Source organism: Propithecus coquereli, unplaced genomic scaffold, assembly GCF_000956105.1.
Source record: "Propithecus coquereli isolate 6110/MARCELLA unplaced genomic scaffold, Pcoq_1.0 Scaffold487, whole genome shotgun sequence".
Taxonomy (NCBI): Eukaryota; Metazoa; Chordata; class Mammalia; order Primates; family Indriidae; genus Propithecus; species Propithecus coquereli.
In genome coordinates this window covers 637667-660067 of record NW_012150696.1, presented here as the reverse complement: position 1 = coordinate 660067, position 22401 = coordinate 637667, and the positions used below count along the sequence as shown (strand labels likewise).

Here is a 22401-nt window from a genome sequence, read left to right as displayed (position 1 = left end):
TCAAGGTTCATCCATGTTGTGGCATGTATCATCAATATTCCATTCTTTTTTATGGGTGAATTGTATTGCATGGATATATGAAGTACTTTTGAATGAGTGTGGATTTGATTATTGGAGTCTTTACCTTGAGAAATTATTTCTGAAATCTCAGCTTTTGAAGTTACTGAAATAGACATTAAAAAATATCTTAAGTTCCTGTTTTTCTGCTGTAGAAGCACTCAGTAGTAGTTCACCAGCATGTTTCTGAATAGCCCTGTTATGAATATCCCTGTAACCTTTTTACCAAATTTATATCTAGAGTAATAAGATGGAAGGGCATTAGAAATTACCTGGTACAACTTTTCAATTTTATAAATTAGAAGGATGAATGACTAACCTAAGGCCAGATTGCTGGTACTCTGGACAGTAATGTAGTACTTTATGTATGTACTTAATTTTACCTAGACCTTATTATGGTTTTGAAAATGATACTAATCACTTTTGATAGAGCGGAAAAATGCTAATGTAATTTCGGAGTTTGCAAGTAGGTGGTTTGTATAGTACTGTACCGTGAATGAAAACAAATCCAGACTTAGGTAAGGAGAGTTTATTTGAACAGGAGAAGATGCTTACTACAGGATCTGTAAGCATCTCAAAATAAAACAGAAAATGGCTTTTCTTTTATAGGGAGGGGTAAGCAAAGCTAGCAGGAACTTTGTGGGAGTATGGGCCAAGTGGGTAAGGGTGAGCAGATTGCATGATCAGGATGGTTTAACTGGGAAAAATTTTTTTCTGCAGTCAGCCAGTGGTCAGAATGAGTTATTCAGTTGTTCATCTACTTGCTTAAGGCAAGTAGGGCTAGGCCAGGGTTTCTGGGCTTGTGGGAGGAGAGAAGCCTGACTAAAGTTTGTTCAAGCTAAGTCAGTGGGTAAGTAATAGGCAATTGTGATGAGGACTTGTTGGTCTCCCTGTTGTTTAAAACAAAATCTGTGACCATTAGGGGTAGAACAAGAGTCTTTGTGAACTTGATCTCATTAGATTTGGCCTGATTATTTTACATAGGTGTAGCAAGAATAGTAATTTACCATATAGGTCTTTAAGTTTGCTTTGCTGAAAGTTTTTTAAGGAATCTCAGATTGGACTTTAAAAAGCTTTTTGAGGCCAGGCGCGGTGGCTCACGCCTGTAATCCTAGCTCTCTGGGAGGCCGAGGCGGGCGGGTTGTTTGAGCTCAGGAGGTTCAAGACCAGCCTGAGCAAGAGTGAGATCCCGCCTCTACTAAAATTAGAAAGAAATTAATCGGCCAACTAAAAATATATAGAAAAAATTAGCCGGGCATGGTGGTGCATGCCTATAGTCCCAGTTACTCGGGAGGCTGAGGCAGGAGGATCACTTGAGCCCAGGAGTTTGAGGTTGCTGTGAGCTAGGATGACACCATGGCACTCACTCTAGCCCAGGCAACACAGTGAGACTCTGTCTCAAAAAAAACCACAAAAAACAAGCCAAAAAAAACACTTCTGAAAGTATAAGAAGTTTAATTTCCTTAATTTCTGGAAATCTTAGGAATATTTAATTTATGTATCTTCAAGCTAATCAGAATAGAGCTCTTTTAAAGGTATTTTATAATCTGATTAGGAACACCATCTGAAGGTAGGAAGATATACATACGTATATAACATACATATATACATATACAGACAGACACAAATAGAGAGCTTATACTTCATTTTAAAAGTTTGACTTCATTGGTAGTTTACGTAAAAGAACTGGCTCTTGTCCTTCCCCACTTTTACATTTTATCAGATTGTGTTCTGTGTGAATGAGGTAAGTTGAGGTTATCTGCTCAGTTAATATGAGGTCTGAAGTGTTCCCACCAATATTTGTGGAAGAGACCTTTAAGATTTCTTCTGCCCCAATGTGTAATCATATGGAGACTGTGGATTGAATTTTGAGTGAGGGACTGAAGAGAGACCAAGTAGCTTACTGCTTTGGTCCCCAAACCCTGGGCCACTGACTGGTACCAGTCCATGGCCTGTTAGGAACCAGGCTGCACAGCAGGAGGTGAGTGGCGAGCAGGTGAAGCTTCATCTGTATTTACAGCCACTCCCCATCACTGCATCACAGCATAAGCTCCGCCTCCTGTCAGATCCGCAGTGGCAGTAGATTCTCATAGGAGTGTGAACCCTTCTGTAAACTGCATGCCAGGGATTTAGGTTTCGTGCTTCTTATGAGAATCTAGTGCCTGATCTGAGTTGGAGTTGAGGTGGTGATGCTAGCACTGGGGATTGGCTGCAAATACAGATTATCTTAGTAGAGAGGTTTGACTACAAGTAAATGTACTGTGCTTGAATCATCCTGAACTCAACACTCCCCCCTCCAGCCCCTGCCTCACCCCGTCCATGGAAAAATTGTCTTCCATGAAACGGTCCCTGGTGCCAAAAAGGTGGGGGACCACTGTCTTACTGGGTGTCTCCAAAGCTCATCTGAGTGGGTAAAAGATCCAGCCCCTTTCCAGCACACCCAGTCCCTGAGTCCCTTATGAATCCACTGTGGGGAATGGGGAGCCTAAAGCTCGACTGACTGTAGGGGGTTGAGGGGTTGGAGTGGGAAGGGAAAGGTGTAATGGGGATGGCTGGGGGGGTTGGGGAGGTGTAGGTGGTGTTGGAGGGGGATGGGTCAGAGGATTCAAGGGAGCTGAAGGGAAGGTTGAAGGTGGTAAAAAGGAGGAAGGAAGAATGGGGAATGATGAGAAGGGAGAGGCCTCAGGTGAGCCAGCTTAAGGAGATCTCAAGTTTCTCAAGGAGATCATTGAGGTTCTAAATTTTCTTTAGTAAAATTTTGCTGGTTTGGAGATACTCAACTGAATAAGTGCCATAATGGCAAAGCATGTAGTCAGTGGGAGAAGAAAAGGGAGGGCGTCTGATAGAGTGAAAGGCACCTATGGGATTAGATAATTAAATCATATATAAGAATTTAAAGGAGCTAGGAAAGAGCACTCCTTCGTGAGGAGCCAAGGAAATTCCCTTTTGTAACCTCCCCTAGAGGAGTTGAGGGAAAACAAAAGAGATGTCACACAAGAGCAAGGAATGTTCCTGCTCAAGGGTCAGGGAGAGCCAAAGAAACAGTTTCTTTGCTTGAAACAATCAAAGTAACCCCTTACTGTGTTGCAACAGACAAGATGTCTGGATCACTGGTTCAAGAGTTCTCAGGGAAAGATCCCTGAATCTCTGAACAGGAGGGACACTTGAGTGACTCACAGAAGTGCTATTATCAAGGTGGAGATGGCACACGTTCCTAGCTGAAGTCTAGTCCCCATCCAAGTCATGTCACCATACACATGTCAAATAAAAATAAAGATGGGTTTATGTAGGGAGAGACTTCATTTGAAAAGACTGTTGGAATAGAGAGAATGCTCTGACCACAAGATCTGCAGGTGTTTCAAAATCAAACACAAAAAGGCTTTTCTTTTATAGGTGGGGGTGAGCAGTGCCAGCAGGATCTTTGTGGGAGAGTGGGCAAGTGGTTGGGGGTAGCAGATGACGTGACCAGGGTGCTTTAACAGATGTTTTTTTCCTGCTGTCAGTGGATGTCTGCATGAGTTGTTATGAGAGGATGCTCTGCATCTGCTGGCTTAAGCTTAGGGCTAGCCTAAGTTCAAAAGGTTTGTGGGGAAGAGAGAAGCTTGATAAAACTTTGATCAGGCCAAGTCAACGGATAAGTAGGGGCATTTGTGAGCTCTTGGTCAGTACTTCAAGTACTGTAAAATCCCTTTGGGTTTATGGCAAATATATTTTTAGGTCAGGTTCTAGAAGATTGCTTTTAAATATTAGTAAATATGTGTACCATATTACTGTATTCCGTGAATAGTACTAGGTATTGGTGATAAAATTAGTTATCAGATGTGGCTGCTGTTCCCAAAGGGCTGAGATCCTAGTTGAGGTAGGAAGTATGCTTTAAGAAATGCTAGTATTAAGTAAGCAGTAAGGACTATAAGGGCTCAAAGAAGGAAAGTTGAGGCAATTAGAAAGCTTCACAGAGTAGATAAGATTTGAATCTGGCCTTGAAGGACTTAGATTTGCTTGCTGGGAGGAAGGGAGAGAAGTTTGGAGTGGGCAGGAAAATGAATACATGGTGGTGATGGAGCATGATATACTCTCAGTTTACATGTTGAAAAGCTGTTTGTGTGATGCAGAGACTGTGAAAGATAAATTGAGAGTCCTTGACAGAAGTCATGTGGAGGACTGAGGTACCGAAGATTTTTGGTTTAGGCCAGGGGAGTCAGAAAGCTTTTTCAGTTGGATAAAGTAAAAGTATTAGAAGTAGAAAAGGAAAGGGGGAGTTTCGAGATCACTTACTGTTAGGATTGTTTAGGTCTAAGATCTTGAAGGTCTAGAGCAGGATGGTGGTTCTAAAAATGGAGACGAAGAGGCAGATTTAAAGACATGCTGCAGAAGAGTCAGCAAGACAGTAATTCGCATATTGGGGAAAAGGACAGAGTCAAAAGTGGCTCCAAGGCATGCCTGTAAGATTAGAATTGTGGTATCACTGATGAGGAATTGTTTTGTGGGGGGAAGGTGATGAATTTAATTTAGTGGTAGGTAGAGACAGCCAACAAGAAGTGAGAGGGGCGGAACTGGAAAAGGTGTTTTGGAAATTAGCTGCATAGAGTTGCTTGTTGACCAGGTGAACTTGGGTAATTTTTTATATGCTCTCATTTGGGGAACAACAGAGAGTCTTGGGATACCTACATACGGGAAGTGGAAGGTTTGAAACCAAAAGGCAGGCACACAGGAATAATAGGTAGTACACTGTGAGGAGGACATTCTACATAGGTAGGGATATAGTCGACAACGTTGAGTGTTGCAGAGTTCAAGAACAAGGACTGAGAAGAGGCTGTTGGATTTGGTTATAAAGACTTGGAGAAAGCATTTTCAGTTGAGCGATGGGTAGGAAGTTAGACGAAAGGAGTTAATAGCTAATGAATGGTGGTATGAAGTGTAAACCAGTGTTAAAAGATTTTGCGGTTAGCAGACATATAATTATTCTCTTGGTGGTAGCAAGGTTAGGGTTATTAAAACAGAGTTTTTGGTAGTAGGAACCTGGCATGAGCCACTGAAGATACAAGAAATACAGAACAATTAATTGATAGAGCAAAGTTGTAGAGAGGAGGTAGGGAGACTGAACCAAAAGTATTGCTTTAGCCTTAGAAAGAAGGAAGGGCAATTTGTCGTTTGAGATTGAGGACAAGGTAAGGGAGGTTAGGTGGAGATACAGAGAAATTTTTGAGAAGTATAAATTAAGGTGTTGGGGTTGTATGACATTTACCTTGCTTCCTGCTTCATTGAGATTATTTTATTAATATAAGGTGATCTGAGAATGAAGGATTTACGGCATGGAATTTGTCTTCAGGAAAACAGAAAAAGTTTAGAAAGGCTGCTGGAGAAATTTGCTAAGAATTTAATAATGGAAAACAAGGATTCTTGAGCAGCATGAGTGTTCCACTAAAGAGATGTGATGGTGGTTATTTGGGTTGTCTGAGTATTAGGAAGTTGGAACGTAAGCTCTCTATAATGAAAGATATCGAAGGGCAAGTGTGTGTGGATCCAATGTATCTCTTTGGTAGGTAAAAACAATGTTATAGATCACATTATAACTATCCCATATCCTAATTAATATATTGCTGAACAGATATTGGTGACAATATGGTAGAAAGTATTCAAGCATCAGAAGGATGCTTGGATGGGATGAACTGTGGGATTTCCTTTTAATAGTATGGTTTATGTACAATCCTTTAGAAATCCTCAGTTATAATCAGTACTGCTAACTTCAAAAAGATTAAGTTGCCCCCTTCACTCTTTTTTTGGACTCAGAAGGCTCGTGACCAGAAAGGTTCTTTGGATTTTGTAGACCAAAAATGTCCAGTACACGTAAAAAAATGTTAATATTTGACTTGAAAGTCATGAAAGACATTTGGCTGTCATCTGATGTCTTACACAAATTTGATATACAAACAATTTTCCAAGGAGAGTGCTATAAAGAAGGTGCCCAATCAATATTAGATTATTATCACTCTTGGACTTCAAAATTTTAAGTGCTTTGGAGCTATTTCTTAGCTCTCATGCAGAACTTAGCATTGTATCGTTTATTAGTAGGGACCTTTTTTCTGATATTTATATTTGGCTTATAACATGCGAGTCTGATTATAAGATAATGCAGTGAAGTCTGTGGGGACTGATAAATCAGTGTGATGTGTGAAGGCCTGAAATGAGTGAAAAGTGAATCTGAGCCCAGGGGCAGTGGCTTGAGATCAGGAGTTTGAGACCAGCCTGAGCAAGAGCAAGAGCTCTGTCACCCAGGCTATAGTGCAGTGGTGTGATCATAGCTCACTGTGGCCTTGAACTCCTGGGCTCAAGCGATTCTCCTGCTTCAGCCTCCCAAGTAGCTGGGGTAGGTGCTTGCCATCCACCTGGCTAATTTTTTTGCATTTTTAAATTTTTTGTGGAGATGAGGTCTTGGATTATGTTGCTCAGGCTCGTAATGGTTCCTTTTAAATGATACTTGGGCTTGGTGTTGGATGAAAGAATTTTAGACCTTTAGTAAATGATTATGAAAGAAAATCATGTAGGTTATTGCATCATAACTGTGGTCTTATTTTTGCTACCTCATTTGTGTTCCTTCCAGCCTCTAGATCTGCGCTAATATGACTACTGGCCACATTTGTCTATTTAAATTTAAGAGAATTAAGATTATATAAAATGAAAAGTTTAATTCTTTCGGCACACTAGCCACATTTTTAAGTGCTCCGTAGCCGCATGTGACTGGTGATTACTGTGTTGTGAAGTGGAGAGGACATTTCCATCACCATAGAAAGTTCTGTAGGATAGCGGTGCTCTACATTTTTAATTACTACTTGATACTAGGAAAGTAAATGTCAGAAACCTAAAATAGATATTTAAAAAAAAGCCGAAATGTGGAATTATACTACTCCAGATTTAATAGCTTCACCTTTCTCAAAGTTAAATGATATTTCTTTAAGATAGCCTTTATATTTAGTTCTGGTATTAGATCTATTCAAAGGTCATTCTAATAATATTAATAATATGGAACAGAATAAAATAGTTTTATTAAGAACTATCTCTGCCAGACTGTTTAACAGTTTTATTAAGGTGTAATTGATATACAATAAATTGCACTTATGTCAAGTGTAAAATTCAAGTTCTGACATATATTCACCTCTGGAACCATTATCATAATGAAGACAACGTAGCCCATTACCCACAAAAGTTTCCTCATGCTTCTTTATAATTCTTCCCTGTCAAGTTTTCCACTCCTCTCCCTACCTCAGGACAACCATTGATCTGCTTTCTGTCATAATAGATTAGTTTGCCTTTTCTAAAATTTTATACAGATGAGAGTCATGCAATATATACTCATTTTTTGGTCTGGCTTCTTTCACTCTGCATTATTTTGAGATTCACCCATTTTTCACGTACAAATAGTTCATTACTTTCTATTGTATAGCAGTATCACGGTTTGTTTATCCATTAGTCTGTTGATATGTGAGTTGATTCCAGTTTGGGTTATTACAGATAAATTGCTATGAAAATTTATGTACAAGTCTTTGTATTGACATATGTTTTTATTTTTCTTGAGTAAATACCTAGGAGTGGAATGGCTGGATTGTATGGTAGGTTGTTTAAGCTGTTACGAAACTGCCAAACTGTTTTCCAAAGTTGCTGCACCACTTTACATTCCCATGAGATAGCTCTCCATCGTTGCCAATTCTTGGGATAGCCAAGCTGTTTAATTGTTGTCTGATAGACTGTTTCAACAGGAAAAGACTGTCCCAGTGGAATTAATTCCTCCTCTCACTCACTATCTTTTGTTTTTAAAATGCTGTAAAAATATTATTTTGTGTGTGAAAAAATTTTAGTCTCCTACTGATTCATTTACTCTCTTCTTTCTTTTGATAGTATTTGCTCACTAACGCCAATTTGAAACCCAATTTGTAAGAATCAATACATTTTCTTTTTTTTTACTTACATATTTTTCTTTTTTTGTTTCAGCGGCCCCTTTGTTGCTTTACGCAAACAGACGGGACTTGCGATTGGTTGATGCTACGAATGGCAGAGAGAATGCTACGATTGTAGTTGGAGGCTTGGAGGATGCAGCTGCGGTGGACTTTGTGTTTGGTCATGGCTTGATATACTGGAGTGATGTCAGCGAAGAAGCCATTAAACGAACAGAATTTAACAAAACTGAGAGTGTACAGAATGTTGTTGTTTCTGGATTATTGTCCCCTGATGGGCTGGCATGCGATTGGCTTGGAGAAAAATTGTACTGGACAGATTCTGAAACTAATCGGATTGAAGTTTCTAATTTAGATGGATCTTTACGAAAAGTTTTATTTTGGCAAGAGTTGGATCAACCCAGAGCTATTGCCTTAGATCCTTCAAGTGGGTAAGTTTTTGTGTAATGTACAAAGGTCATTGCATCTCCTCCGGGCTTCTCTCCACTGGCATATACCCCCCTCACCCCAAGAGAAAAGAAAGATCAAAAATAGGAGTTTTAGACTTGTTGGACTTCTTTGTCAAGTAGACTTTAATGTGGAAAGTTATGCTGTGGTCTTAAAGTGTTTCAGTAGTTTTGTGTTTCTAATAGCATTTATGGAGTGGACTAGTAATGTTCATAGTTCTTGATTTTTCTTCTGCATTTATTTGTCATAATTATCAGAGGATAATTAGAGGGGAGAGAAGGAATGAAGACCTAACAAGAGTAGTATTTGATAGCTCAAGATGAGATTACAAAAAACTTCTAGATCTTATAACTTTTATTATATACACAATCATTTTGTGATACTAGTATATTAAACTCAGAAGTGTTATTTAATATATCAGTGTTGAATGAAAAATAAAAGTGAAGTTGTTAAATAACTCATTTCTGGTTATATATGTTAGCTTAACATATATTGTAGTACAGGTTTATTTTCTAATGAGAAGGGAAACTTAAAGCTCTGGGTAAATCCTATTGCAAAATGAGAACTGTATCTCCACATTGCTTCTCTGTTACTGTGCCTCAATCCTACTGTATACCCTTCCTTGATATTTCTTTATTCAATTAATTGTCATGCTGGAGTCTGTCATGGCTAAGTATAGATAACTATCTAAACATGACCCTGAAATGATGTTGTATGTGCAGTGAACTGTACTGATCAAAGAATTTGGTTGTTGAGAACTTTTAAGAATATTTCTGAGAAATGGAGTTTGTGTTTTGCTAATGGTTTGTAAGTCTTGGGGTGTTGAAATGTTTCTGAGGTTATTGCTTTATAGAACACATAGAATTTGGTGCTTTCAGTGGTTGTTAGGGAAGATGAAGTGTTGGTGAAAGATGAAGTTCTTTTTTTTTTTTTCCCCCTTTTTCTTTTTCTTCTTGACAAGTTCAATCTTACCACTGTAAGGGTGATGATGAAATCCCACCAGATATCTGTTAAATGGTTAGTACGTTCCAGCTCTGCATTTTGTACTCTGGTTGGGGAGAGAGGGGTCTACCTTAAAGATTTACTATCTATTTAAGGATAGACAACTTGGGAGAGACAACTTTTTCTTCTTCAAAGCATGTTTATTTGCATTATGTAATATATATTTGGAGAGGGGAAGGGTGTTAAAGGAATTAGAAGGGCCACAAGAGCTCTTAAGGAGGATGGGACATAAATAGCTTGATTATCAAATTCTGGAACATCATCTTGATCGTTTCTATAAGGGATTATGTCTATGTGATAGTACATATTAAAGGCAGCTGAATATGTAGTCAACTCTTAACTATTTGGGCTCTAATAATTTAGTGAGTAAATTAATCATTCTTCGTTTGTCTCCTTAATCTAATGAGTTTTGCTTCTGGGTAGCAGGTCTGATGAGTGTCTTAGGAAGTAAGTTTACCATATGCCTAAAATGTACATTTGGGTTTCTGTGGCTTTAATTTATGTGTGCATTCACCAGAGATTCAGCTGATAATTACTGAAGAATCAATAACAATGTGCTTTGAAGGTAGAAGGTAGTGTTATTTAGCTTCTGAAGGTGGTTTAGTGAAGAATAACTATCTTTTTCCTAAGGCCTAAAGGTTTGATCAAATACTCAGTGAAACACCTTTTATTATTTTTGATGTCTGTGGTTATTATAGGAGGAGGGAGAAAGAGAAGGAAAAGTCTCCTTTTTCCCTCTTTTAACAGTTCTCTGAAAATTTAAGTTTTGAGAAATTATTTTGTGTTATGGCTATATAAAAAATTACACAACTGCAAACATAGAATCCAGCAAAATAGTGTATATATGCATTTGATAATTAGCATGATAGAGTGTATTTAAAATTATATTTTCGACTCATGCATTGAAAAATCTATTAAACAGTCTTTCAGTGTTAATGATCTTAGATTTGTATCATGGATTGTGGTTTCAGTGGAAAAGTAATTATAGGTACAGTATGTTACTTACTTGTCAAACAGAAGAGATGATTTCCAGATTTATTTCTTTGGAAGAAATATAAAATTTGCTTTCCAGACAAAGTACATGAAAATAGTGCTCAGGAAAAATGTAGACTTTATCAGAGTTTCAGGATGCTGGGTTTATGAGGTTCAGAAGAGCTGACTGAGCTCTCACATCAACTTACGTAAAAGGAAAGCTGTTGAATGACTGGTATTGTTTGAGCCCTGGGAACCAGCGCAGACATCTGTGTGCTTTCGGATGTATGGAGTTCTTTGTGTAATCAGTCCATGTAGCCTACACTGAAGGAAGATTTTTATTTCCCTCTCTAAATTTGGCCTCTATTAGTCTGAGATTTTTTTTTTAATAGTGACTGGCAGTGTACAATTCACACTAAGAAACAGGAAAATATGTGTATGAGATTGTTCCAGAAATGCACAATCATAGTTACAGAAAGCAGTATTCTTATGTTACAGTGAGTAGAAATAATTTCTGACTATGCGGCTGCTCCTGATGCTGGAGTTCCTCAGTCTCATTCCACAATTACTATACTAATTAACTATATTCCTAATCTTGATGATGTTGAGGACCTGTTTCAGGTACAAATCTGTAAGTAGTTCTAAGGGTTTGTTTGTTTAGGATCCTTTCATATTCCAGATCACCTTCGTGATTCAGTTTGAAGTAGATTCACACTGAACAACTTTGATTGATTGATACACACACACAGACACACACACAAATAAATAAATAAATATTTTTTTGAGACAGGGTCTTGCTCTGTTGCCCTAGCTGGAGTGCAGTGGTGTTATGATAGCTCACAGCAACCTCAAACTCCTGGGCTTGAGTGATCCTTCTGCCTCAGCCTCCTGAGAAGCCAGGACTACAGGCTCACACCACCACGTGGCTAATTTTTCTATTTTTTGTAGAGACAGGGTCTCGCTCTTGCTCAGGCTGGTGTCCAACTCCTGGCCTCAAGCAATCCTCCTGCCTTGAACTCCCAAAGTGCTAGGATTACAGGTATGAGCCACCCTGCCTGGTCTGAATGATATATGTTTTAAAAATACATTTTTATCATTTTTAAGTATAGTAGTAACAATACTGAAAGTTCTGCTTTAAAAATACTTGTGGATCTACCTCAGTGGAAAAAAGAATGATTTATAATTACCTATTATAATTATATACACACAATTACCATATTTTAAGCATGTTTAAAAGTATTTTCTATACTTATAATATCCCAGATGACTAAAATAGTTCCTCTCACATAATAGGTGATCAATAAATATTTTTTGACTGTACTTTATAATATTTTCTCTTATAATCTTACTAGTTTTCTTTTCTAGGGGAGAAATCATTTTCTAAGCAAATGTAAATTTGAGCATGGTCTCTTATGAATTCTAAACCAGTATGGCATTGATTACAAATGTTTATTTAAAACATAATTAAGATTTTTAGCCTTTAGTTTTTTTCAACAAAAGTTATTAAGATCATATTTTATAAAAATATATTCACTGGAACTTATTTTATGTCATACCTAGCTTTGTTCTTTACCAGCAAGTTACTTCATTTTCTTGGGTCTGAATTTCCTCATTTCTAAAACGATCTCTTTTAATTTTGACATTAAGTTTAAATAGTGAGACATTTAAAGAAAGTATTCTAACTATCTGTTTAAAAAATTTTGTTTTACAGTTACACCTTCAAGTCAGTAATTAGGTAAATGTTACTCTTAGAATTGTGTTTTTGCAGAGCAGAGTCTTAAAATTTTGTTTTTACTGCCCTTATTGCATATATCATCACATTCCTTTTTTAGAGCCACTCCACCCCTAAAACCAATTTAAAGCCTTTTTCCAATTCTACTTGATGTAAACTGAAAAATACTTTGAGTTATAAGAGGATTCATTTTGTATGAAGAATGGAAAAATGTAGCCAGTTACTTTTAGGCAGATTATATAGATTCATACACGTTTGGAGGTGGGGTTTTTTGAGATTATTATCTATTAATACAAATTACGAGTGGTGTGTTAGAAAAACCACTAATCTGGTCAGGAAATCTGGATTATAGGTTTACCTTGACCAGCTTCTGGGATATGAATCAAGGCCCTTGGAAATTAAAAGAAAATTAAGAATAAATAAGTATACATGTACTTAAACAGGTAGTTGTGAACAGGGTCCTCTCAAATGAGATCCCACCAAATCCATTAAGGCATCACAGCAAATCCATCAAGACATTATGTTCCCAATGCGCGTATTGATGTAGGTGCCTCATAAGAGGCCGACCCAAAGCTTTGGGTAGGAGATGAGTTTATGAGAATTTTGTCATCTTTAGTTGTGCCATCCCAAATGTCAGAGCCCCAGCCTTTAGTTTTTAAGGGGGTCTAAATCTAGCCGGGATATCAAGGCCCTGAGGAACAAATCACCTCCACCGGCCTGCTTAGCAGCTCTGCCAGTGTCCTGACTTCTTTTTGCCATTCCGGCCACCACCTTGGGCTCAGCCACGGCCTGTATCGAGGCCATTATTTCAGTGACATACTTAATATTCTTATTTCCTGCCATCAGGAGACCCCTTTTCTTTCAAATGGCACTATGAACATGCACAATCATAAAAGCACATTTAGAGTCTGTATAAATGTTTACCTTTTTCCTCTCGATAACTGCAGCTTAGTTTCCGGGGCTGAAGTCCCAGGTGGCAGTGCCACTGCCATGATCACTGCATATCCAGCCCCTTGTCATCCATAAAGCTGCTCCCATCAATGAAAACGATCCCAGTCTTGCTCTGGCATCGGCTGATCTGACAGATCCATCCTGCTAGAATATATAGCCTCCAGAACCTCTAAACAGTCGTGTTATAAAGGCTCATTCTCTTTGGCTGGCAAAAGGGTGGCAGAATTGAGAATAGACACGACTCACAAGTAGCCGTTACTGCTTGGAGGCAAAGAGGCCATCCTCTCACAATATTGTTCATTGGATTTGACATGCCACTTGCCTGGGATACCTCTCAGCATCTCTGCTAAGACTCTAAGGCTCATTCCTTGTTTTTCTCTGTACAAGGGCTTTACCGTTAGTCCGACGTCTGGGATCCAGGCACCATTCCTAGGAACCCCAGATAAGCTAATACAAGTTTACAAATTTGTCCGATTGCAGGTTCCATAAGTCCCTTGCTAAGCTTCTATCAAACAGAGCAGGAGAGCCCTTTTAAACCCATGAGACAACACAGCCCCAGGATCCTGCCGTTTAAATGTATCTGAGTACCATTCAAGTTCCTCAGCCTCTTGCCTACGCTGCCTCACTGCTGCCTGGCTCCTCTCCCACCCTCCCTGTCTGGCTAGGTGTAGCCGGTGCTGGGGTCTGGGCTGCGGCTGAGGGAAGGGGACCCCCATCGGACTGCTCCTGTCCACACGGGTTGGCACCAGTCGAGTCCCCACTGTCACTTTTCCTTAGGGCTCCTGTGGGGATATTTGGAGGCAGGGGGCTCTGGCTCCTTCCTTCATAGTCTGAGTCCTGGACTTAAAAAAAACCATTTTCCCTCCTGGGGGCTTCTTGGTACCTGGAGGCTTTTGCAACTTTCTTGGGCCATGTTTCTTTCAAGGTTGGTCTTTCTTCTTTACAAAAAGTCAGCCTGGGGTGGCTTTTTTGCCCATTCCTTTTGACTGTCTCCAAGGACTCTGCTGGTCGTTCTTACACATTCAAGCCCCCTATCTGATATTGCTGCAAATTGCCTGCCCCAGCTATGGGTTCCCTGTGGCCCAAATTGAGTTTGCTGCTGGGAGAGACCATTCCAGACCTCAAGTCATAATTTACTGGGTGAGGGGTTGAAGAGTTAGTTCAGGGAGCACCCTCCCCGGCCCCTCCTGTGGTGCCAAGATAGCAGCAGCGGCAGGTGTTCCTTCCCCCTTGTTGCTCACTGCTTGGCTGGCAGCAGGTCATGTGCACTGGTCCTCCTTCCCGCCACATCTGCCCTGGGGCTGTGGCCCCGCCCAGTGCCTCACCCTGGTCGGCTGTGAGGGTTCTGGCAGGGGCAGGAGTATCTCATTTATGAAAAATCATACAAACAGATCATTTTGTATACCATAAATAATGAATTTATCTCAAGCAGAGAGCTTGAGACTCAACATTTTAACTCTATAGTGGCAGGTTGACCATTTGAGCTCTGAATTTTAAAAGAACCAACAGCTCAGAATAAACCATGGACCATCAACCACTACTCTTCCTCGTACTCCATACAAGTGGTAGCAACCACCACTTCAAGTGAACTCAGTCCAAACCAGGTTCCCTAGTTCCACTCAATCTCTTGACTACCAACCCCAAATCGGCACCCCAAAACAAATCCAATAGGGGGGTCTAACCCCACCTCCTGCTCCCACCCAAATATGCTTGGAAACATAGTCTTGGCGTCCCAGGGATCTTTACTTACAAATGACTGTGGCTGTGTCATGATGCTTCCCCAAATCTGTTTCCTTCTCCTCAACTCAGTTCAGGTTGTGGGGAGCTGGTCTAATTCAGAGAGAAAGAGGATGGGAGTTAACCAGAGATAACACATGCTCTGGCAGCTCTGGGACTATCCTATATTTTCTCACCTCAAAAAGAAGCTGCTCTTTCCAGTGAAGACCCACGGCTTGTCCCTGGGCTGCTCCCTGCTTCCTTCAGCAGTCACAGGGTGCCATTCCACCGGGGTGTTGATGGTGTACACATGGATGCTAAATTCTGTTACTGAAATTTCAGCACTTGTTCCCAAGGCTGCATCAGAAGAACAAGGACAAGTGGTTTGAGGAGAAGGAAAGAGGAGTTTACTAATTTGCTGGCAAATGAGGAGGTTGGCAGACTCTTGTCTCAAAGTACCAACGTCCTGTTCTCTTTTCTTAAAAATATTTTAACCCTTATCCAGTTTTTAATGCTTTATATCAAGAATCAATCACTTTGTCTCAAATTAATGAGTTTTAATTATATTGTGTACTTTTTTATGCCCCATATCTCCAAGCCTACTTTTGTTAAAGGAATATTGAGAGGAAATATTTGCAGCACAACTGAATGACTTTACATAGCCTAGTGTTTTAATGGCTTTGCTTTTTTTTTTAATGAAAGCTCTCTTTGCTTGTAACATTGACCTTTTAATTTGTCCTTCGTAGAATGAAAGTGAAACTGTGGTGGTAAAGAATAGGATACTTTTGTGAGTATTGACTGTTTGCATTTTGGGGATTTTGTCTACCTTTGATGTATTCCAGTGTAGATGGATCTTCAGAAATTACAGTAAATTAGTTTTGATGTTGTCCAGTATTTATGTCATTGAACTTTGAAGATTTTGGAAGGAAGGGTTTGTCAGATAGCTATTATGTGAACTACGAATAAAACATGATTGTCTTTATTCCTTTTGCAGCATTTGATACTTACGCCATATTCCTTTCACAAATTTTCACTAGATTTACTGATTCCTATACTGTCTTGGTTGTCTTACCACTTGGATCACCGCTTTCTTTCCTCTCTTAGCTCTTGGAAGTATGGAACAGTTTAAAAGTACATCATTTTCTTTATTCTTTCTCTGAGATCATATCCATTTCCAATTGGTTTTGCATAGATAAAGCTTTAGACTGGACTTTGCTTTAAACCACTGCTTCTGTGTCTGAAGGATCTTGCTCTGAACTCACAACAGCTTGCCTCTTTGAAAGATCTGTTTTCTACCTATTGCATCTAGAAGTGGAAGGAAATCTTAAGGATCTTCTAGCTAAGTTCTATTTTTGGGTGAAGAAACCAAAGCCCTTTGATCAAGATAAAATGAGAAGAAGCCAGATTCTTCTTAGAGATTTACAGATCCCATGCTTGGTGCTTTTTTCTTTGTGAACAGTATCTTGCCGAAGCCATTTTTTAATTTTTATTTTTTTGCAAATTGAATTACTTTAAAACTGCAACATGGTAGCTTTGTTTAAAGGAGCATTTTATGAACCCCCCCTTTTTTTTTCTGAGACTAGGTCTCGCTTTGTTGCCCTGGGTAGAGTGCAATGGCGTCATCATAGCTCACTGCAACGTCAAACTCCTGGGCTCAAGTGATCGATCTCCCTCAATCTCCTGAGTAGTTGGGACCACAGGCATGTGCCACCACACTTGGCTAAAATTTAAAATTTTTTTAGGGATGGGGGTCTCACTCTTGCTCAGGCTGGTCTTGAACTCCTGAGCTCAAGTGATCCTCCCACCTTGGCCTCCCAGAGTGCTAGGATTACAGGCATGAGCCACGGCTCCTGGCCTACCATTGCTTTTTGCATCTCACTTAATTCATTTTGGTTCAGCTTCCTTCTGCTTGAAGTATGTCCTTTAATATATCTTTCAATGGAGTCTATTAATGGTAAATTGTTGGTACTTATCTGATAATGTACTTATTTTGCCCTCATTCTTGAAATGATAATTAGTTGAGTATTGAATCCTAGGTGATAGTTGTTTTTACTCAGTCCTTCGGGGATGTATGATTGCAGCTGTTGCTACAAGGAGGCTATTTTCTAGTTACTGGTGCTTTGTAAGTAATTTATCTTTTTTCACCCACCTTGTTTTTAAGGGTTTCTCTTGATTTTTGTTACTTTTCAGCTTTGCCTATCTTGTGTCTAGATGTGGGTATATTTTTATTTATTGTAATAATATTCTGGCTAAAATTCTTAATTCTGGAATCTAAGCATTTTTGTTGTTTAATTCTAGAAGATTAATGTCCTTTTTTTCCTCTTAATTTTTCTTCATTCTCTGCAGTCTCCTTTGCAACTCGTGTTTAATGTGTGATGGACCTAATTCCCGGCTCCTTTCCTCTTAATTTTGCTCTCATTTATAATGTCTTATTTCTCTGAGCTACTTTCTGGTTAAGTTTTATACCTGCATTCTAGATAACAATTCTTTCTTCAGCTGTGCCTAATTTTGAAGTTTAATGCATTAATTGAGTATTTAATATCAGTGATGATATTTTGCATTTCTGGAAGTTTTTTGTGCCCCTCATTTGAAAAAACTTACGAAAAAATTTCAACTACAAAAAAATAGAGAAAATACTGTATAAGTAATTTTAGACTTACAAAAAAGTTACAAAAATTGTGCACAGTTCTTGTCTAACCTTCATCCAGTTCCCCTAATATTGACACTTTATATAACCATAGAATATTAATAGTTATTTAACCAGAAAATTAATGTTGGTAGAATACTATTAACTAATCTGTAGACCATATTTCAATTTCTCCATTTCCCCCATTAGTCTTTTTTTCTGGTCCAGGATACCATATTGCATTTAGTTGTTACCTCCTTAATGTTTTCTAATCTGAGACATTCCAGTAGTCTTTGTTGTTCCTAACCTTGGACATTTTTAAAGATTACTGGCCAGTCATTTGTACTATGCCCCTCAATTTGGGCTTAGCTGACATTTCTCCTGATTAGATTAAGGTTATACATTTTTGGCAAGAATACCACACAAGTGATGTTGTGCCCTTCTCAAGGCATCATATCAGAAGGTACATGATATAGATACTGGTGGTTACATTTGATTGCTTGATTATAATGTTGTCTGCCATGTCTTTTCTTCATGGTTACTATTTTTTTTGACTTGCAATAAATATTTGAGGCTGTGCAATTATACTGTTTCTCATCATACTTTTATCCTCTAATTTTAGCATTCTTTGATAGTTTTTGCCTGTAGTAATTATTACTGTGGTGTTTGCCAAATGGTGATTTTTCTAGTTCTGTTGTTCCTTCTATGTGCATTATTAGTTAGAATTCTACCTTAAAAATTGTCCTGTCTCTCCCACTTATTTATTCTATTATTTATATTAGTGAGATATTGTAAAAATATATTTGGTTTCTGTCCCCTGGTTCTTGGCACAGAGCACCTAAAAACCCTTGTAGTTTCCTGAGCAGTAGGGGTGGTAGGTGCATCTTTTGTTCTAATATTTGGTCTTTTACTCCAGTGCCTGGCATGGAGTTCCTAATCACTTGGAATTTACTCTGTGATAGGAGCATCTTTTGTTCTAATAAGGCAAGTCTTGTTAGGTTCCCACATGGGGGCTGGTCACCAGAAAGACCAAGTCATGATCAGAAGCTTGGAACTTTGAGCTCTGTCCCATATCCCCTGGGAAGGGGAGAGGGGCTGGAAATTGAGTTAGTTGTCAATCATGTCTATATGATGAAGTTTCTATAAAAATCCCTGAGCTATGGTGGTCCAAAGACCTTTTGGGTTGGCGAACACCAGCTCTTCTAGGACAGAAGCTCCTGTGCTCTGACCCCTTCTAGACCCCTCCCTGTATATTTTTTCCATTTGACTATTCATCTATATCCTTTGTAATCATTTATAATAAACCGATAAATGTAAGTAAAGTGTGTCCCTGAGTTCTGTGAGCCACCCTAGCAAATGGTTGAATTTGAGGAGGGGGTCATGGGAACCTTCAGTTTGTAGCTGGCCAGTCAGAAGCACAGGTGACAGCCTGCAGCTTGCAATTGGTGCCTGAAGTGGGGGACATTCTTGTGGGACTGAGCCCTTAACCCGTGGGATCTGACTCTATCTCTAGGTAGATAGTGTTAGAATCAAATTGAATTATGGGACACCCAGCTGGTGTTGCAGAATTGCTTGGGGTGGGGAAAACCCCCACACGTCTGGTGTCAGAAGTGTTCTGTGTTACGTTGACTCTGTGGGAGAAGGAAAAGTGTTTGTTTTTCTGATACAATTAATATGGACTCATTGGCATTTATTTCGTTCTGTAGGTTATGACCTGTTACTGTCCTTATTTTCTTCCTCATGTTATCCCAGATTTGACCACTGGGAGCTCCTTCAAGTTGGTTCCTGTGTCCTTTTTGACATGCCCTTATCATTTTTTTTATCACTCTCTTTCTGGCAGCACAAAATGTTCCATACTCATTTTGTCCTTTGCCCTACCCCTAGAATCAACCATTTCTCCAAGGAGCTCTGGCTCCTTTTATTAGAGAGTGGTGTTTAGGAACCAACATCTGGAAGTTAGGTGTGTTCATTCCTACTGGATTTTCTTTTATTGCGTTTGGGACCTCTCAGTAGGCAGAGTTAGGAAATACATGTATGTATAACGCACATACCTAGTCTTTGTTTTTTCTGTATGTATCTATATTAAAAACATGAATTCATGTTATCTTCTATCCAGTCTGCCGCCACAAAATTACATTATAGAGTTCTCCCTTTCCTTATTTGTTATTTTATTCTATGACCGAAACCTGGCTCTCATTATTCATCATATATTTTCTTATTTGCTCAATCCTAGTAAACACATACGGGAATTTCAAAATTGCTAACCTAGACACCATTGTGAGAAACAAATTATTGTTTAAAATACAATACTATGAAAATATTGTGAATAGAGTCAAAAATACTGTCTTCTAAATTTACAAAATTTCTTTGCTACCCCTTGCAGTGTGGTTATGTTGTTCATTTGTAATACATTTATTACTGTTTGTATTCCATTTTGAGTACTGTCCCCCTCCCTCCAGCATCCTGGTTGATTTTAATTATTGATTTACTTTGGTGTTATGTGAAACAACTGACATGTTCCTAAGAATTAGAAATAACACAAGAATTTATACTCAGAAAAGTGTTCTTTCTCCCCATCCCTTCTACCCTGGTCCTATTTCCCCCTTTCTTTCCTAGCTTATTCCCACTCATTCTCTGTAGGTTTTGTTTTATGAATTCCTTTTTTTACACATGAGCTGATACATGTATATATTCTTATATTCCTTTTTTCTTACATGACAAATAACATACTATAGATACTTTTTTGCACTTTCTTTTTTCACTTAAGAATAATGTTTCAGATATCATTCCATAGAGATGTTCCTCATTCTTTTTTGCCACTGCATAGTATTCCATTGTGTGAGTGTACCATAGTTTATTCAACCACTTTTCTAGATATAGGCATTTAGGCTGTTTTTGTTAGCTGAGGTATTTTAAAACAAATCCACATGTTGACATCTCATTGGTAAATGTCAGTACTTCATTTTGCGTCTCTAAAAAATAAAGACTTAATCATAATACCATTGTCTTCACATACCCCAAAGTGAACAATTCTTTAATATTATAAATTACTCTTTCTATATTCAGATATCTACAATAGTCTCTAAAATGTCATTCTGTAGTTGGTTCGAGTCAGGATCCAGAATAAGGTTCACAAGTTGCATTTGTTTATGCCTCTTATGTTTCTCTGGAACAGTTAGTCTTCCCCCTTCACCTTTTTTTCTCTCACCCTGTTGACTTATTGAAAAGATTAGGTCAGTTGTCCCATAGAATGTCCCAGATTTATTTTCTAACAAATTCTTAATGGTGTTATGATTTATTCTTATCTCCTGGTGTTTCTTGGGAAGTGAAATTTAGATTTAAAGACTTGATTAGAGATAGATTTAACATTTTGGCATAAATGCTTCATAGATAGTACTGAGTACTTTGTATTCATCACATCAGAAAGTCTGTATTTTGTCCTACTTGTAGTAATGCTGAGGTTTATTCAGTAGGTTCAGATGGTGAAAGTTAATATCTTTATAAAGTTGAGCTTTTTCCTCTTAATGTCTTTTAAATTATTTGTGGGATGATCCTTTTGTATTATACTTTGCCAGTATCTAGTTCCTCATTAACCATTTATCTATTGATTATCTTAGCATGTGCTGAGGATCGTTTCTTGCATTATCTTATCAGGGATGTCTGTTACTGTTTAGGGATGTCATGTTCTTATCTCATTTATTTTATTCTACCTTTTCTGTGTTTTAATCATTTTAAATATTTATAATCTCTATCAGATTGTTCAGTTGACTGAGGTTCTTAGAAGTCCACTTTTTTTGTTGTCACACCTGCTCATTCTTGCTGATGATAAAATGACTCTTTGAGTGTTTTATAGTTTTAGATTGTGAGCTAATCTTCAGAGGGGTTGTCTGTGAGAATTCTGAGGATCTTCATTGGGAGGATATCCCACCAGGGAGGTTTTGGTTTGCTTTTGCCAAGTATCATAGAGGTGTTTCCAATGACTACTTTATTTTATAAACTATTTTAAATTGAAGTATAATATAATTTATGTACAATAAAATGCACAGATCTTAAGTGTGTAGTTTGGGGTTTGTTTTTTTTATTTCTTGAGAGACAGATTCTCATTATGTTTCCTGGGTTGGACTTGAGTTCCTGGGCTCACATGATCCTGCTGCCTCAGCTTCCTGAGTAGCTGGGACCATAGGTATGATCCTGGCTTAGTTTGAGTTTTGACAAGTGAGTATACACATGTTACCATTACCCTGTTCAAGCAGAGATCACTTTTTATATTTAATTTTTGGAGTTGGAAGTTCCTGTGCTATGTAGATAGAAGAAATTCAAGCTGTAAACCTATGTGAGGGCAATCTTTTGTTATGAAGTTTCTGGTGATTTTTCCCACCTTTTCAGAGCCTAGGCCAAGATAAAAAAGTTTCCTTGCCTTTCTCTGCCAGCGGCCAAATTTTTCTACTCCATTGTTCTGTGAGAGTCTGTGCTTTGTGCAGGAATCTTACTTCTAACAGTGCTTCTTGTGTGCCAGGGTCTTTATCTTCTTCCCTGTTTTGCCATTGGAACAGAAGTCCTTCAGTTTCTGAGATCAGGAAATGTTACAGGGTTGTTGTGGCATCACATCAAACATGTACTGCTTTTGCTTTCCTGTTCAATTTTGGTTTCTGGAGATTTCCCCTACCTTATTGATACCTCTACCTCAGTTCTACATTTAAAGGAATGTTCATAAATTTTATTTTGTGTATATGTACAAATCAAATGAAAAGATTATCCAGTAGTTCTAGGTGTTTTGTAAAAAGAGGGTTTTCTGGTTATCTTGTTACCAAATTACCAGAAATAGAAATTCTAACTTTTATGTTTTTAAATATTGCTGTTCTTGTACATGTACATGATTTGTTCATACTTACTAATATGTATATTGATGACTTCTTTTAATTATGGGTAGGATTATGTAAGCAACTTCA

The 22401-nt window shown here is 38.4% G+C and overlaps 1 protein-coding gene across 1 annotated transcript in view; it reads left to right on the top strand.

Annotated features, from left to right (window-relative positions):
- LRP6 (low density lipoprotein receptor-related protein 6) overlaps window positions 1-22401 on the top strand; it is a 189547-nt gene that overhangs the window by 12364 nt on the left and 154782 nt on the right. The window contains exon 2 of the mRNA XM_012655785.1: window positions 8044-8437. Within this exon, the coding sequence (XP_012511239.1) occupies window positions 8044-8437 (394 nt within the window). The remainder of the gene's footprint in view (window positions 1-8043; window positions 8438-22401) is intronic.